The 18,783-nt window shown below is 33.1% G+C and overlaps 1 protein-coding gene across 1 annotated transcript in view; it reads right to left on the bottom strand.

Moving 5' to 3' along the window:
• Window positions 1-10,896: 10,896 nt before the first annotated feature.
• The window catches only part of LOC139863327 (uncharacterized), a 39,534-nt gene continuing 31,647 nt past the window's right edge, over window positions 10,897-18,783 (bottom strand). The window contains exon 2 of the mRNA XM_071851962.1: window positions 10,897-11,162. Coding sequence (XP_071708063.1) covers window positions 10,897-11,162 — 266 coding nt within the window. The remainder of the gene's footprint in view (window positions 11,163-18,783) is intronic.

Genomic DNA, 18,783 nt, shown 5'->3' with positions numbered 1-18,783 from the left:
CTATTTGCTACAGTAACACTATTTGCTACGGTAACACACTATTTGCTACAGTAGCACACTATTTGATGTATACGAACTAGCAAACAAAAACAGAAAAGGCGGCCATGCGATCGCATGGAAAAAACACTGAAAACTCATGCGATCGCATGAGCTACAGTAAATGGAAAAGTATTATAAATACGCCAGTTTTCTGCTCGTATCAACACATCATTTTTCTTCTTCTGTAATTAAATTTTATATTTATAATTATAATTTTAATTTTAAGTTTAATAATAATAAAGTATATTCGAGGGTATTTTTAAATCGGGTTTCAAACCGCTTTAAGCTAAGGAAATATTGGGTATTGTTCGGGGTATTGTTCTTGAATCCAAGGCCAACCATACAGTCGTCTACCATCATTACATCTACGCAATTTGCCTACAATATTGAGTCTCAATATTGAACTGTGAGTTTATAGTCTCCCTTTTTAAATACTTTAATTTTTTTTGGGCTGAGAATACATGCAATTTATTTTAAACGCAATAAGACACAAGTACATACTAAATTCTACACTGAGTTAAACCGAAAATCCCTTAGCTTTGGTAACTAGTAGCTGCCAGTACATAGGATATGGACTGGTGGATGCGAATAATTGTATATGGATCCATAGGGCTTGACATCCCCGTCCGAGCTAGAGCGCTAGCCTTTTAACGGACGTATGTTATTTGAGTTTATGACACGTTGGTTTGCGTGTATTAAAACGAATGGGGTAATTATCCTTATAGCGTTAAGTTTAGTTACCAGGGTGCTCTGTTACGTAGAATCTATTGATAAACTTTTGATGAAATCTTGTGGTCTATCTTTATATATATTTATGACTCGAGCAATTAAACCTATAACTCACCAACATTCGTGTTGACCTTTTTAGCATGTTTTATTCTCAGGTCCTTAGACTGCTTCCGCTGTGATGTGCTTGTTGCCTGCATGGAGTCTCTCATGCTTTGTACAAAGTTTATTGCATTCAAAATAAAACTGCGTTATGTAATAAATAATTGGACTGTGATGTCAACCTGTAAATTAAAGATTTATGTATTTTGGGGTTTTGCTTATACCTAAACACTCGCCCACATGTTTATAACTTTCTATGTTTAGAAAGTCACTTATTTTAATGAATGCAATATTTTATCAAAACGTATCATATAGAGGTAAAAACCTCACTGTGGAATCAATGATTAACGTGCCGTGTCAATAGTGATTTTGACAGGTCATTACAGTTGGTATCAGAGCTTGAGGTCACAGGGAACCATAAATTACATTAGTGTGTTTAACTGGTAATTGTTAGGATGCATTAGTGAGTCTGGACTATTACCATATATGTTTTTACTATTTTTACTTATCATTTGGTCAAAAACATTATATGTGATATATTTATATGCTAACATAATTGTTGTTTCAATTATGTGATAGATGACTTCTTCTAATCCTATCATTTTGTACGACTCGGAATCGGACACTGAATCTATTATATCCACAACTGAAAAGGGCATTCCAATACCTATTAAAGAAGAAATTGTGTTAGCCGGGGAATCTCAACTTCAGGTTAACCCAGAGGAGATCCCAGCTCCACCCAGCTTTAGTTTTCCGGAGGCACAGTATCGTTGGCATGGACCCATGATCCCTGGAGTAAACGAGGATCGTCCATTTCTAAACGAACATGGACATTGGGCCAGATACACCACCGACGGGCGGGTTGTGAATATTACGCCTGGCAGATTTCGGTTCATGACCATCGGTACATATTCTCGTACACATGATGCAAACAGTTCGTCATCATATTCTCCTACACATGACTCAGATAGTTTTTCATCAGACGAGATCAGTGAAGAGGAGGATTTCGCTAATGAAATAAAAGAAGTCACTAAGGAGAAATTCCAACTTGCTATAGATAATAAAAACAACCACAGTAATAAAAAGACCTTAATTATTAAAAAGGAACAGGACCATTCGATCCGTAACCACCCTTATTGTATTAAACCCACTGAGGCAACAGGTACCTCAAAACCCCAACCAAAAATTAAATACACTGCCAGAATGTCTGTCGGACCATGTGCACACAAACAATTGGCAGAGAGAACCAAATGGGAAGAAGTTTCTGATAGTTCTGAATAAACGACCTCGCAACCATAAATCTTCCATGCGCTATTCTATTGCTTATGTGTGCTACTCTATCTTGTTATGTAAAATAAGCATATGTAAAATATCGGTATTGTATGGTATTGTATTATTTTGGTTTATTAATAATAAATGCATGGAATGATTATTTGTATTATTACTACTTCTTATTATTATTATTACATAATAACGTAGTAACTCACTATAATTTTTCATAGTGGAATATTATTAGGATTTTAGTAGTTAATTCCTTGTACTAGCTATTATGTATGAACTTAACGGGTAGGTAATACCCTAGAAATAATTATAAAATGCTAATAAGAAGAAAAAGCTTTTATAATAATTGGTTCATATTATTAATATGCTACGATTAACTATTGACAACTCATTTTACCTATAATATTCTATATGATTAAATTATCTCCGTTGTGTTTATTAAAGAAACATGTCTCAAATGTCGGATGCTGAGTTTGAAGAACTAGTCGAGAAACGTGTGAATGAAAGAATTGCTGCAGCTGAGGCAGCAAAAGCAACAGCCGAAGCATCAGCCAAAGCAGCAGCCGTAAACACAAACTCATGAAACGGATGCTCATACAAAACTTTTCAAGGATGCAAACCACAGACGTTTAGTGGAACCGAGGGACCAGTCGGTCTAACCCGATGGTTTGAAAAGATGGAGTCCGTTTTCAAAATCAGTAATTGTGCGGACGGAGACAAGTCAAAGTATGCTTCGTGCACGTTGCAAGACGGTGCACTTACTTGGTGGAACAATTATGCTAAAGCAGAAGGAGTAGATACGGCATATGATATCTCTTGGGAAGAACTGAAAAAGATGCTAATCGAGGAGTACTGTCCTCGAAACGAGATCAGAAAAATGGAATCTGAGTTACGTAATCTGAAGGTTTTCGGCGCGAATCTCAATAACTATGAAAAGCGTTTCATGGAACTAGCCTTATTGTGTCCCGAATTGGTGCCAAATGAGAAACGAAAGATAGAAATGTATATTGATGGTTTATCGATCAATATCAAAGGAAATGTTACATCGTCCAAACCGAATACGATGCAGGAAGTCATGAAAATGGCATACCAACTCATGGACCAAATCACAGAGAGTTCGATTAAGGCACCAATTACCGAAGTCAAGACAACTGAAGGAAAGAGGAAATGGGAAGACTATAAGGGAAAAAGTACTCACCTGAAGAAACAAGAAACTTTTAAAGGTAAACAAGATGGGGAAACTGCAAGTCCAAACTATAAGGGACCCCATCTGTTCTGCAAAAGATGTTACACACATCATGCAGGTTATTGCCAAGTGGTCTGTGATAAGTGCAACAAGAAAGGACATGTGGAGAAAGATTGTTATGCCACCGTTTCTGAAGTAAAGACAAAACCGACCGATGTCAAGAAATGTTTTGGATGCGGGAAGTCTGGTCACTTTATAAATCAATGCCCTGATAAGGACAAGAACAAAGAACCCGCACGTGGGAGGGCATTTAATGTTAGTACCAGTGAAGCACGTGAGGATCCTAGTCTTGTCACGGGTACGTTTATCGTTAATAATCAACTAGCTTCTATTATGTTTGATACGGGTGCTGATAGAAGTTATATGTGTAAAGACTTTAGTTCTAAACTAAAATGTGCATCATTATCTCTAGATGATAAATATACTATTGAATTAGCTAATGGTAAACTGATAAAAGCCGATAAAATTTGCCACGGTTGCGAAATAAATGTCGCTGGTGAAACCTTCAAAATCGATTTGATACCGTAGAATTAGAAAGTTTTGACGTAATCGTTGGCATGGACTGGATGTCCAAAATAAGAGCGGAAATTGTTTGCGCTGAGAAAGCGATCCGCATCCCTCGAAAGGATGAAACGTCATTAATGATTTATGGGGAGAAAAGCAACTCGAAGCTGAACCTTATCAGCTGTATGAAGGCCCAGAAACTTATAAGAAAAGGTTGTTATGCTATTCTAGCACATGTAAAGAAGATCGATACTGAAGAAAGAAGCATTGATGACATGCCGGTTGTAAGAGAATATTCCGGAGTATTTCCAGAAGAATTATCGGGGCTACCTCCACACAGATGTGTAGAATTCCAGATTGATCTCATACCATGAGCTGCACCTATAGCCCGATCTCCATATAGACTTGCACCTTCAGAAATGCAAGAATTACAAGACCAGTTGCAAGAATTATCGGACCGTAGATTTATTCGTCCCAGTTTTTCACCTTGGGGTGCTCCTATTCTGTTCGTCAAGAAGAAGGATGGATCTATGAGAATGTGCATAGATTACCGAGAATTAAATAAATTAACGATCAAGAATCGGTACCCATTACCGAGGATTGATGATTTGTTTGATCAATTGCAAGGATCAAGTGTTTATTCTAAGATTGATCTACTCTCCGGATATCATCAGCTGAGAGTGAAGGAAGAAGATGTTCCTAAAACTGCGTTCAGAACCCGTTACGGTCACTATGAATTTTTAGTCATGCCTTTTGGATTAACTAATGCTCCAGCAGTATTCATGGATATAATGAATCACATCTGTAGACCGTATTTATACAAATTTGTCATTGTTTTTATCGACGACATATTGATTTACTCGAAGAACAAGGAAGAACATGAGCAACACTTAAGATTGGTACTAGAGATACTCAAGAAAGAAGAATTGTACGCAAAATTTTCGAAGTGTGATTTCTGGTTACAAGAAGTACAATTTTTGGGCCATGTTGTCAGTAAACATGGAATTAAAATCGACCATGCCAAGATCGAAGCCATTAGTAAATGGGAAACACCGAAGACTCCAACACAAATCCGCCAATTCTTAGGTCTTGATGGTTACTACCGAAGATTCATCCAAGATTTCTCTAGAATCGCCAAACCCTTAACTGCATTGACTCAAAAGGGAAAGAAGTATGATTGGTCCATGGAACAGGAATCCTCATTCCAGTTATTAAAGAAGAAGTTAACGTCTGCACCCATTTTGTCATTACCAGAAGGAAATGATGATTTCGTGATCTATTGTGACGCTTCGCGCCAAGGTTTAGGATGTGTATTAATGCAACGCACCGAAGTTATCGCATATGCCTCACGACAACTAAAAATTCATGAAAAGAACTATACGACGCACGATTTGGAACTTGGAGCAGTAGTTTTTGCACTCAAAATATGGAGACACTATCTATATGGCACCAAGTGTACAGTGTACACTGACCATAAGAGTCTTTAGCATATTTTTGATCAAAAACAACTCAATATGAGGCAACGTCGCTGGGTAGAGTTGTTAAACGATTACGATTGTGAAATACGTTACCACCCCGGAAAGGCTAATGTTGTAGCTGATGCCCTAAGTCGAAAAGAAAGAGTAAAACCTCTTAGGGTCCGAGCTTTGAATATTACAATTCGTACTGATCTCACAAAGCAAATTCAAGCAGCACATTTAGAATCTTTAAAAGAAGAAAACAAAAAAGGCAAAATGAGCAAAGGGTTAGAAAAACAACTTGAAGTAAAAGCCAATGGAACCCTGTATTTTGCTGGTAGGATATGGGTACCAAAACATGGTAACCTAAGACAACTAGTACTGGATGAAGCACACAAAACGAGGTACTCAATTCACCCAGGAAATGGGAAAATGTACCACGATCTCAAAGAGTTCTATTGGTGGCCTAATATGAAGACAAAAATTGCTACTTATGTAAGCAAATGTTTGACGTGTGCAAAGGTCAAAGCTGAGCACCAAAAGCCGTCAGGATTACTGCAACAACCGGAAATTCCACAGTGGAAATGGGAAAGAATAACCATGGATTTCATTACGAAATTGTCAAGGACTGCAAGTAGTCATGATACTATTTGGGTGATAGTTGATCGTCTAACTAAATCAGCTCACTTTCTACCAATAAAGGAGACAGACAGTATGGAGAAATTAGCACACCTATATTTGAAGGAAGTAGTTTCCAGGAATGGTGTACCATCTCCATAATATCTGATCGCGACACCCGATTCACATCATGTTTTTGGCGGTCATTACAAAAAGCATTAGGAACTCGATTAGATATGAGCACCGCTTATCACCCACAGACAGATGGTCAAAGTGAAAGAATAATACAAACATTGGAAGACATGTTACGGGCATGCATGATTGACTTTGGAACCAGTTGGGATCGACACTTACCGTTGGCAGAATTTTCATACAATAACAGCTATCATACGAGCATCAACGCAGCGCCATTTGAAGCACTTTATGGTAGAAAGTGCAGATCTCCTATATGTTGGAGTGAAGTAGGAGAAAGACAACTTACTGGACCAGAAATTATTCATGAAACCACCAAAAAGATCATTCAAATACAACAGCGATTGAAAACGGCCATGAGTCGCCAAAAGAGTTATGCTGATGTAAGAAGAAAACCGCTAGAATTTCAAGTGGGCGACAAAGTCATGTTGAAAGTGTCACCCTGAAAAGTCATAGAACGATTCGGTAAACGAGGAAAGTTAAGTCCTAGGTACGTAGGACCCTTTGAAATCACCGAAAGAATTGGAGCAGTTGCTTATCGATTAAAGCTACCGCAAGAACTTAGTAGTGTTCATGACACATTTCACGTGTCAAATTTAAAGAAATATTTAGCTGAAGAGGATGTCGTAATTCCTCTTGACGAAATACGAATCAATGATAAACTCCATTTTGTCGAAGAACCTGTTGAAATCATGGACCGTGAGGTCAAACAATTAAAACAAAGCAAAATACCGATAGTTAGGGTTCGTTGGAACGATAGACGAGGACCCGAGTTTACTTGGGAACGTGAGGATCAAATGAAGCAAAAGTATCCACATTTGTTCACTGATATCGCTCATAAAACAGGTACAACTCAAAATTTCGGGACGAAATTTTCTTTAACGGGGAGGTTATGTGATGACCCGGAAAATCTTGACTAATTTAAACCAATTCTCTATATGATTTAATATTATGTAAATATATATATATATATATATATATATATATATATATATATATATATATATATATATATATATATATATATATATATATTATAAGATGTACAAGTAAAACACTAATTGCTACTGTAAAAACGACTTTGCTACATTAAAACACTATTTGCTACAGTAAAACACTATTTGCTACAGTAAAACACTATTGCTACAGTGAAACCGTATTTTGCTACAGTGCTACAAAAATATAGAAAGAGATTGCAATTTCATTCGTACGATTCTTGACTTTGATATTTAACAAACTGAAGACAGAAAACAAAAATGGATAAAGCTTGATAGGGATTCGATTGCATTGTACTGAGAATAGAGGCAGGAATCAATCTGTATAAAAGAAGAAACAATAAAAATGAAAAGCAGATAGAGACCCTAAACTGATTTTGCTTAAGTCTGTATCATTTTTTTTTATAAATAATATTATTAATTAATGACTATAATTACATTAATAATAATCAAAATACTAATACTAATAATAATAATAATAGAACTAATAATAATAATATTAATAATAATAATAATATCCAAATAATACTAATAATAATAATAAGAATAATGATTAGAAGTATTAGAAATAGTGATAATAATAATTTTTGAATAAAAATGATAATTTTTAGTAATAATCATGATATAACAAATTACATGTGTTAACTTTCATATATTATATATTGAAAATAATAAAATAACTAATACTAATTTTTATATTAATAATGAAAGTAATAATAATATTAGTATAACAATTATATTTTAACTTGTAACTACATTTAATATATTAATATTACAATTTATTAATTATGTAATTGTATCATTCATTATATGATAACATTCTTTGAATATTTGATACTTATACATTTTATATATATATATATATATATATATATATATATATATATATATATATATATATATATATATATATATATATATATATATATATATATATATATATATATATATTACATTTATATATATATATACATATTTATTTACAAGTACATGTTCGTGAATCGTCGGGAATGGTCGAAGATCAATTGAATATATGAAACAGTTTAAAAATTTTGAGACTCGACCTAACAGACTTTACTTATCATGTCGAAATCATATAAAGATTAAGTTTAAATTTGGTCGAAAATTTCCGGGTCGTCACAACTTGTGGTTTGTTGGATGATGTATAGACCATTACAAAGGGTGCCATGAGCAATCCTCTTGTTGTTGTGGTCCTGAAAATAGCAAGATAAGGGAGTAAATAGAACAGAGAGTGGTAGATGATTAGACATCTTGCTAATAGATAACAGATTGTATGAGAAGGTTGAGATGTAAAGAACATCATGTAGAGTTATTTCGGAATTTATTGAGACAGATCCACATTTTGTTACTTTGGTGTTATGGCCATCAGGTAGTGTGACATAAATTGGTGTGTTATAGGGTTGGATGTTGTGCATATAGTCAAGGGAGGTAGAGACATGATCTGTGGCCCCACTATCAACAACCCAAGCATGTGTTAAATGAGAAATAATGTTGGCTATGAACTTGTATTTCTGCACAAAAATATGAGATGCTATGACTTTGTGATTACCTGCAGATGAGGTAGAAGGCATGTCATTAGCTGCATAGGTAGTTTGGGATGATTGCATCATGAGAAGGACTTGATTCAATTGATTTTGGAGTTGATCCATTCTTGCATTCATGGCCATGTCTGAAGATTCATTGCTTGTGGTAAGTGAGTTTATTGCTTTGGGGAATTGTGGTTTTGGTTGAGGCTTGAATTTTCCATGTAATGGATGTCCTATACGGTATCCCACTGTGATGACCCGGAAAATTTTGACTAATTTAAACTAATTCTCTATATGATTCAATATTATATAAATATACATACATATATATATTTATATATATATATATATATATATATATATATATATATATATATATATATATATATATATATATATATATATATATATATATATATTATAAGATGTACAAGTAAAACACTAATTGCTACTGTAAAAACGACCTTGCTACATTAAAACACTATTTGCTACAGTAAAACACTATTTGCTACAGTAAAACACTATTTGGTACAGTGAAACCGTACTTTGCTACAGTACTACAGTGAAACCGTATTTTGCTACAGTGATTTGCTACAGTAACACTATTTACTACAGTACACTATTTGCTACAGTAAACACTATTTGCTATAGTGAACACTATTTGATGTCGACGAACTAGCAAACAAAAACGGAAAAGGCGGCCATGCGATCGCATGGAAAAAACACTGAAAACTCATGCGATCGCATGAGCTACAGTAAATGGAAAATTATTATAAATACGCCAGTTTTCTGCTCGTATCAACACATCATTTTTCTTCTTCTGTAATTAAATTTTATATTTATAATTATAATTTTAATTTTAAGTTTAATAATAATAAAGTATATTCGAGGGTATTTTTAATTCGGGTTTCAAACCGCTTTAAGCTAAGGAAATATTGGGTATTGTTCGGGGTATTGTTCTTGAATCCAAGGCCAACCATACAGTCGTCTACCATCATTACGTCTACGCAATTTGCCTACAATATTGAGTCTCAATATTGAACTGTGAGTTTATAGTCTCCCTTTTTAAATACTTTAAATATTTTTGGGCTGAGAATACATGCAATTTATTTTAAATGCAATAAGACACAAGTTCATACTAAATTCTACACTGAGTTAAACCGAAAATCCCTTAGCTTTGGTAACTAGTAGCTGCCAGTACATAGGATATGGACTGGTGGACGCGAATAATTGTATATGGATCCATAGGGCTTGACATCCCCGTCCGAGCTAGAGCGCTAGCCTTTTAACGGACGTATGTTATTTGAGTTTATGACAAGTTGGTTTGCGTGTATTAAAACGAATGGGGTAATTATCCTTATAGCGTTAAGTTTAGTTACCAGGGTGCTCTGTTACGTAGAATCTATTGATAAACTTTTGATGAAATCTTGTGGTCTATATTTATATATATTTATGACTCGAGCAATTAAACATATAACTCACCAACATTCGTGTTGACCTTTTTAGCATGTTTTATTCTCAGGTCCTTAGACTGTTTCCGCTGTGATGTGCTTGTTGCCTGCATGGAGTCTCTCATGCTTTGTACAAAGTTTATTGCATTCAAAATAAAACTGCGTTGTGTAATAAATAATTGGACTGTGATGTCAACCTGTAAATTAAAGACTTATGTATTTTGGGGTTTTGCTTATACCTAAGCACTCGCCCACATGTTTATAACTTTCTATGTTTAGAAAGTCACTTATTTTAATGAATGTAATATTTTATCAAAACGTATCATATAGAGGTCAAAACCTCACTGTGGAATCAATGATTAACGTGTCGCGTCAATAGCGATTTTGACGGGTCGTTACACCCACAATTTTGTAGCATTCTTCTTTATTGTGACCTTCTAGACCACAATTTCCACAGAAAATGCCTTTTTTGAATGGACTTCTCCTTTCATATGTGCTAGCAGTTTTGTTTGAGGTCCATCTGTTTGCAGAAGAGTTGTAGTTTCTGTTGTTGGTGTAACTTGAGAGAGCTACTAAGTTGGTTGCTTTGATTGAATGATTTTCTCTTTGTTTCTCTTCTTGCCCAATCATCCTATAAGCCTTGGCAACAGTTGGAAGAGGTTGTAGTAGCAGTAGTTGCCCTCTTATGTTAGCATAGCATTCATCTAGTACCATTAAGAATTGCATGAGGCATTTTCTTTAATCTCTTTCACCATTAGTTCTGCCATTTTCACAGTTGCATTGACATGTACAAGCATAAGGTGATTCTAAGGCATCAAGTTCATCCCAAATACCTTTAAGTTTCTGGTAGTATATCTCTACAGTACAATCAGTTTGTTTCAATTGAGCTATGTCATTAGTTAATTGATAAATTCTGTGACCATCAAGTTGAGAATAATTCTCTTGCAGTTCCTTCCATAAGGCAGTAGCAGAGTTCACAAAGCTTAAAGAGTTACCTATCTGATCTGATATGGTGTTTAGAATCCAAGAGATGATCATGTCATTTGTACGATCCCAGAGTGCCTTGTTGAAATGCCCCGTCCTAATCCATCTGGACGAAGTCTTCAACAGTTGGTCCCATTGCGAGATTCTGACCTCTATATGCCATAAACAACTCCATGTAATATGAGCAAATACACAGCGGGAGATTACTTTCATACCTGAGAATAAACATGCTTTAAAGTGTCAACCAAAAGGTTGGTGAGTTCATTAGTTTAACATAAATAGTCATTTCATAATTTTAATAGACCACAAGATTTCATATTTCCATTCCTCATAAACATACGTCCCATGCATAGAGACAAAAATATCATTCATATGGATTGAACACCTGGTAACCGACATTCACAATATGCATATAAGAATATCCCCATCATTCCGGGATCCTCCTTCGGACATGATATAAACTTCGAAGTACTAAAGCATCCGGTACTTTGGATGGGGCTTGTTGGGCCCGATAGATCTATCTTTAGAGTTCGCGTCAATTAGGGTGTCTGTTCCCTAATTCTTAGATTACCAGACTTTATAAAAAGGGGCATATTCGATTTCGATAATTCAACCACAGAATGCGGTTTCGATTACTTGTGTCTATTTCGTAAAACATTTATAAAAACAGCGCATGTATTCTCAGCCCAAAAATATATAATGCAAAAGTAATTAAAAAGGGAGTAATGAAACTCACCATAATGTATTTTGTAGTAAAAATACATATGACGTCATTTAACAAGTGCAGGGTTGACCTCGGATTCACGAACCTATTATTCAATCATGTATATTAATACATGTAATGGTAATCAAACAATTTTATATATTATTAGAGATTTAATTGTCATTTTAATTAGGTTTTTCATTAATAACCATATTAATTATATTTATCAATATTTATTATAAAAGTATTAATATAGTTATATTATGTGTAGTAAATATAGTTTTATATAACTAATAGTTAGTTGATAAAATAATATTGATAGTGATAATAAATAAAAGTTGTCTTATTTTTACAATAATAATAATGGTAATTATGATAATGATATTGATAATATAAACAAAATAATAATATTAATGTCAAAATAATAATAAGGATAGTAATAATAATAATTTTGATAAAAATGATAATTTCTCTAATAATGATAATAATAATAATAGTAAAAATGATACTTTTAATATAAATGATAGTTTTTAATAAAAATGATACTAATAATAATATTAATGATATTATTAATAATAATTTTAATAATAATAATAATAATAATAATAACAATAATAATAATAATAATAATAATAATAATAATAATAATAATAATAATAATAATAATAATAATAATAATAATAATAATAATAATAATAATAATAATAATAATAAAAATAATAATAATAATAATAAATAGATAAATAACTACCTTAAGGAAGTAGCCCTAAAAATAATGCCCAAGTCCGGGTTTGAACCCGCGACGTCCCGCTAACCCAAAAACATCCTTAAACAATCTTTCTCGTTCATCGCCATTAACATAACCTGATCATCATCATTTTATAACTATATCATCATCGTGATCATTATCAACTTTATCATATCGTTCTCATCATCATCACTACATTACCACAACCTCATAACTTCATTATCATACTAAACCATTATCATCTTTTCTGTCTTCGCTAATCCTTATCTTAATCACGTTACTATTGATTTTTAATATCCTAACAAGCATGCCATGAAAAACAAATACGAATGCTTATGATATCACAGAATCCCATTTATTTAAAGAGTCAGTTACTTTATATTTTCCTTAGCTACTAACACCATTTATTATTGAATAATTATACTTTTTGAAACCCACTAACCAAAATAAAGGTAAGTGGGGTATTTCCACTTGTTAAATAACGTCAATAAAGTAAAAATCACAGCTATTATTTCGGTTTAAAAAAATATGCAGGAGCCCACAAGCAATATCATAAATCTTACTTTGTTGACAAAATGCATCATCAATATCATTTTTCCACCGTCATCATCCATTAATCGAGTTTCTCATCATCATCGTGTACTTTCATTGTTTAATCACCATTCTTATTAACTAATAATCATAATCATCTAAACTATCATCATCATCTTTGTACTACCATCATCGTCATACCGTATCCCTAGTCATCATCATATATTATTTAAACGTGCATCATTAATATGCGTTTTTTCATCATCATCGCGTCATACTCATATCGTTGTCTTTATATTATCGTATCCATCATCTCAACATACTCTTGAATACCCATCACCGTTATCATACATCTCGGCCCACACAGAAGAAAAGGATTCGGCCCAATATCAACATATCCATATTGTAAAACCACTTAAATATAAATGGCCCAACACCCTGACAACCCAATAACCAACTAATTCACGGTCCAGTGTATGTTTTAGAATTGTAACAAAATCATAAACGCCAAACTCATGTTTATCAATATAATACCTTTAATAAAACAAGTGGGGTTATCGTTTGGTAGTTGTCCGCCATAAAGAAAAAGAATTACATAATCAGTCTTTCCTGGCTCATGATTCGATCTAAAAACAGAAGTACTAAAGTGTAATTACAGCTTGGATGAACTGGAAGGAAACAGAAAAAAAAAAATAAACAGTTTGTTCGGTTTCTTTTTCTTTTAAAATAGTACAGCAACTTGTTCTATGGTATGATAATGGTTGTTGTTTGCGATATAAATGGAAACAGAAAAATAGCAATTACCAGTTGCAGCGAATTGCAGAATATTTTCGATGGCTTTGGTGTCTGTTGAGCAGCGAACAATAATAGAATAAAAAGAAGTTGTTGTAGGGGGTTCGGTGGTGGTGCATTTAAAGAGGATAGTGATTTCAATGTGATGATTGTATGTATTTATGATGGAAATAGAGGTAGTAGGGTGGCTATGGTGTAGGTGAACCGTAAGTGGTGATGAGGTGAGGGTAGTGGTAGCCGTGAGATGAAGGTGGTGTTAATGGAGTTTGATGGGTTCTCGATGGCGGTGACTTGTGGTGATGGGTTAATGGTGATGTGGTGGAGATCACAAAGGTGGTGAGTTTCGAGTAACATACAAACAGAAAGCATTAAACATCATACAGTTATGCAGTAGCAACATAATAGTAGTAATTCAATGGGTTCCTCGTTTTGGGTTTCCATAGAAAATAAAAGTGGAAACAGTAATTATGAAAACAACTGCAATAGCGTTTAACCACAGTGTTTTGTGGTGTAGCAGGTGATGGAAGGTGATTCATGATGATAGTGGGTCTTGATGATCTTGAGTGAGTATTGATCAAGGGTGATGGTGGTGTATGGTTTTCGTTGAGTTTGTCTAAAACAGGAAGGAAAAGAACTCAAGAAGAAGAGGATGATTCAGTTGGTCATAGTTGGTGGTTATGGGGAAGAGAGGTGATATGGGTGGGGTTATATATATATATATATATATATATATATATATATATATATATATATATATATATATATATATATATATATATATATATATATATATATCTATGTCACTCCATTGTATCTAAATATGTATTATGTATATTAATATATAGATTAGATATTGATTAAAGTAAAGTATTATCAATCATCAATCACCTAAATTTACGGATGCATTTAATTGAAAGTAAGTGGGTGATTTGGTTGTTTGTACACTCATGTACCTTCTAATATATATATATAATATACATTATCATAATTGATAGGATAAAGTGGAAGAAAAGAAAACGTGTAGAATAATTTCAACAATTAAGCAGCCTCAAATTTGGATAATTCTACTGACAGTTTATATGGACTGCATTATCGTACTCCGTTGATGAATTGGTGGCGAATTAAAAGTGTTCAGAAAAATTCCAAATTTGTAAATTAACTATATTTATTTATTTTGGTCATTATGATATAAAATTCGATCATTAACTATTAAATAAAAAGTAACTCACTATCCACTCCCAATCCCAGCTAAAATATAAAAAGATTTAATACTTAACAAATAGTTCCCAAATACATATTGAATAAACCTATAAATTATATAACTCATTTTCGAATCGCCGTTTACTGTAAAATCATGTAAGTTCGTATTAAACTTGTTTAATATTCATCAAATGGCATTTGAGTGTTACTGCCATTTACTAAATAGATTTGAAATTACAAAATATATATTTAATATACTTTATTTATATATAGATATGTTTTAAATAATTATTATTATATTATCCTATTTTTATTTTATTTTACATAATTAATTTTAATAACAATAACATATAATATTTCAAATTATATTTTCAATTACTACTATATATTCACATATTTAAATATACATGTATCTATTTATAAATAGTTGTTCGTGAATCGTCGAGAATGGTCGAAGTTAATTGAACATATGAAATAGTTCAAAAAAAATTTTGAGGTTCAGTTTAATAGACTTTGCTTATCGTGTCGAAACCATATAAAGAGTAAGCTTAAATTTTGTCGGAAATTCCCGGGTTGTCACAGTACCTACCCGTTAAAGAAATTTCGTCCCGAAATTTGATCGAGGTGGTAATGGCTAACAATAAGAATGTTTTCCTGACGTATGAGAGTTGATAAATAGAGTTTCATCATTATTATTTAATATAGATAAAACGATTCGATTATTCGAAAAGTACGAATGAAGCTATCACAAAAGAGTGAACTGAAGAAATAGAGATTCTTCTTAACTTTTGACGGAGTCACGTTTGAATTTAGAAAATAAGGTGCATCTAATCTTTTGACGTTGTCTTCGTTAAATTTCCGGAATTGAAGGGATTAAGGAAATCTTCTAATCAGAAAGGAAATGTAATAGTACGATTAATTAGCAACTATTGGAATTACGGGAAAACAGAAATACCAAGGAAATATTTCCATGATACACTTAGAGATTAAGTAGAATGAAAGAGTTATGTAACATGGCACATGATGACGGTATTATCTGGGAATCATCACGTTCCATTAGAAATTCAGCATGACTTACTGTAATATAATCACGTTGGCCAAGCGTCGTTATATTATACTAACCCATGCTTCAATTCCCAACACTTCTCCATAATTCATTCATAATTTATATTTAGATTTTACAGAGGTTTTCAATATAATGGAATACAGAAAACACGAAGAGGTAGATAATTTCAGACAAGAATATTTATGAAAATATCCTCAGAAATATCGAAGATATTTATGATGATATTTTGGAATTTCTAAGTTCGAAGGTTGATGAAGAAAAATTTTCCGCAAGATTTTAACATGACTTCGGAGCAAGATATTCTCTAAAGATTTCGTCGGATCCAGATGTACCTGGATTCTTTGAATATAGGGTTTGGTCCTTGTATTTGTCCGCATTCTCTTTCGTGGTTAGCTCAATCCGTTTTTCAGTACCAAATTTTCTATCGAGTGTTCCCAACACTCCATTCTTTATAATCAAACCCTTGGCCATTTAGGCCATCTACAATTTTACTATTTCCTCTGCATTTAATGCAGCCATATCTGAATGGTCGGTTATCAATTCGAGGTGTTTTCAGGAGAATTGTGTTTTTTTAGATGATTAAACGCTGATGGTAATATGGTGGAATATAAAAGGTTCCCCGGTAACAATAAAAGAGCACGCATATATATCAAGATTATAATAAGGTTGTTTCGAACGAAAAGTCGAAGTTGACTTGCTGGAGCTGTGACAAAATTTGCTACTTTGAAAGGGATTATCAAGTTGTTTTGGGTAATAATAACACTAAGGAATTAGCACAACTACGTGTTAAACGTTCACTCAGTTTTCGAGAGTTTTTCAGGTGCATAATTATATGCATCAATCTTTTCTTCCATGGATGAAGTGTGGTTGGTTCATCCTCTCGATTGAGGTGTTTTCAAGGATCATGAAAGGTTTGAACGTAGATTGTAATCATCAAGATACAAATGAGGTTTAAGATGATATCAAGTGGCAAGCTTGAAGAATTATTTAGTTTCATATGTTATAATTAATATTTTAATTTATTTTAATCGTCCAATATGATTAGTCCATAGTCGATAGTCCACAGTTAACAGTCCAATAATTCATATATAATTTAATATATAATATTCGAATTAATTTATACGTATTGTGACCCGTGTACATGTCCCAGACTCGATCACAACTCAAAGTATATATATTATTGTAGAATCAACCTCAACCCAGTATAGAGAACTCGATCATTACTGCATATAGAGTGTCTATGGTGATTCCATATAATATATATAGATGCGTCGATATGATATGTCAAAACCTTGTATATGTGTCCCGATATTTAAAATGCGTAAATAACAGTATTTAAATAACGATAAATAAAGTGCGTAAAGTAAATAACAGAAATTAAATGACGATAAATAAAATTACGATAATTAAATTGCGATAAATAAAATGTAATCAGTTAGCTAGGAACAGTTAGCTAGGAACAGTTAGCGTGGATTCTTAACAAAATTTCTCATAGTTAATTTGTTTGTTTCTAACAAATTTTATTTTTGTCAAATGTTTTCTTCATTATGCCACTTGTTGGATTCTGATAAATCAAAATCCAGATATGAAATTGGATGAATATGGTTATTCTGTGGTGAACGGATTTGTATGTAAGTAGGATAGTAAATGACTGTTGAATCAAATTCGAAGAATGTACAGTGTAACTTAATAATGTGAAATCTATAATTCCTCGGGTATTACCTACACTTTAAAATATTTTCACCATTAACAGTTTGTACGAAAGAATTTTTAATTACAATCTTTATGAAAAAATATATATATACATATATATTTTCTTCAGATATAATCATGGATTTAATGAGTTAATGTGATATTAATCTCATTTGATTTATTATTAGAACAAGAATATATAATCTCTAAAACATTAGAGATTACATAATTGCCATACCGAACGAAGATAATTGATGTAGAACGATACGTAGAACGATGACTATACTTGAGGTACAGAATGAGATGTTGAGGCATAGATTGTTGATGGTACTGGTGATGTTATTGATGGTACTGTTGGTGCCGGTGATGTTGTTGAAGCTGGTAAATTTTGCACCATATTCTCCAGATTGATTACTCGAGCGCGATGTTCGTTGACTTCTTCTATTATTCCAGGATGATTGTCGGTCGGAACGAGCGGATGAATAAGGTTTAGAATTTGAGATAGTATATAATCGTGGCGAGATATTCAGGAAATGAGGATGAAAATGGTGTTGCGGATAGGTTCGCCGGTAAGTGCTTTAGGTTCATCGTCAAGAGGTAAATTCGGTTGGTGAAAAAGATCGCCTTCTTTGCGTCTCCATTGATTAGGTCGACTACGAACTCATCAGATGAATTGGGGATGGCTGATTGGTTGCTCCATTCCGGTTACACTGCTTTCAGAGTTCGAGTGAAAATCCATATCGGAATAGCTGTCGGAATAACTATTGGAATAGCTATCGTAATCTAAGGGACTCGAACCGATTGAGGGATTCATCTCATACAATCAGATGAAGGATTTTCGATAAGAAATAGATTAAAGTATATAGATTATTACCCTGCAATACATAATTTACATATGCATATATAATA

Source organism: Rutidosis leptorrhynchoides, chromosome 8 (genome assembly GCF_046630445.1).
Source record: "Rutidosis leptorrhynchoides isolate AG116_Rl617_1_P2 chromosome 8, CSIRO_AGI_Rlap_v1, whole genome shotgun sequence".
Classification (NCBI taxonomy): domain Eukaryota; kingdom Viridiplantae; phylum Streptophyta; class Magnoliopsida; order Asterales; family Asteraceae; genus Rutidosis; species Rutidosis leptorrhynchoides.
The sequence above is the reverse complement of the archived record's forward strand: the minus strand, read 5'-3'. Positions and strand labels throughout refer to the sequence as shown.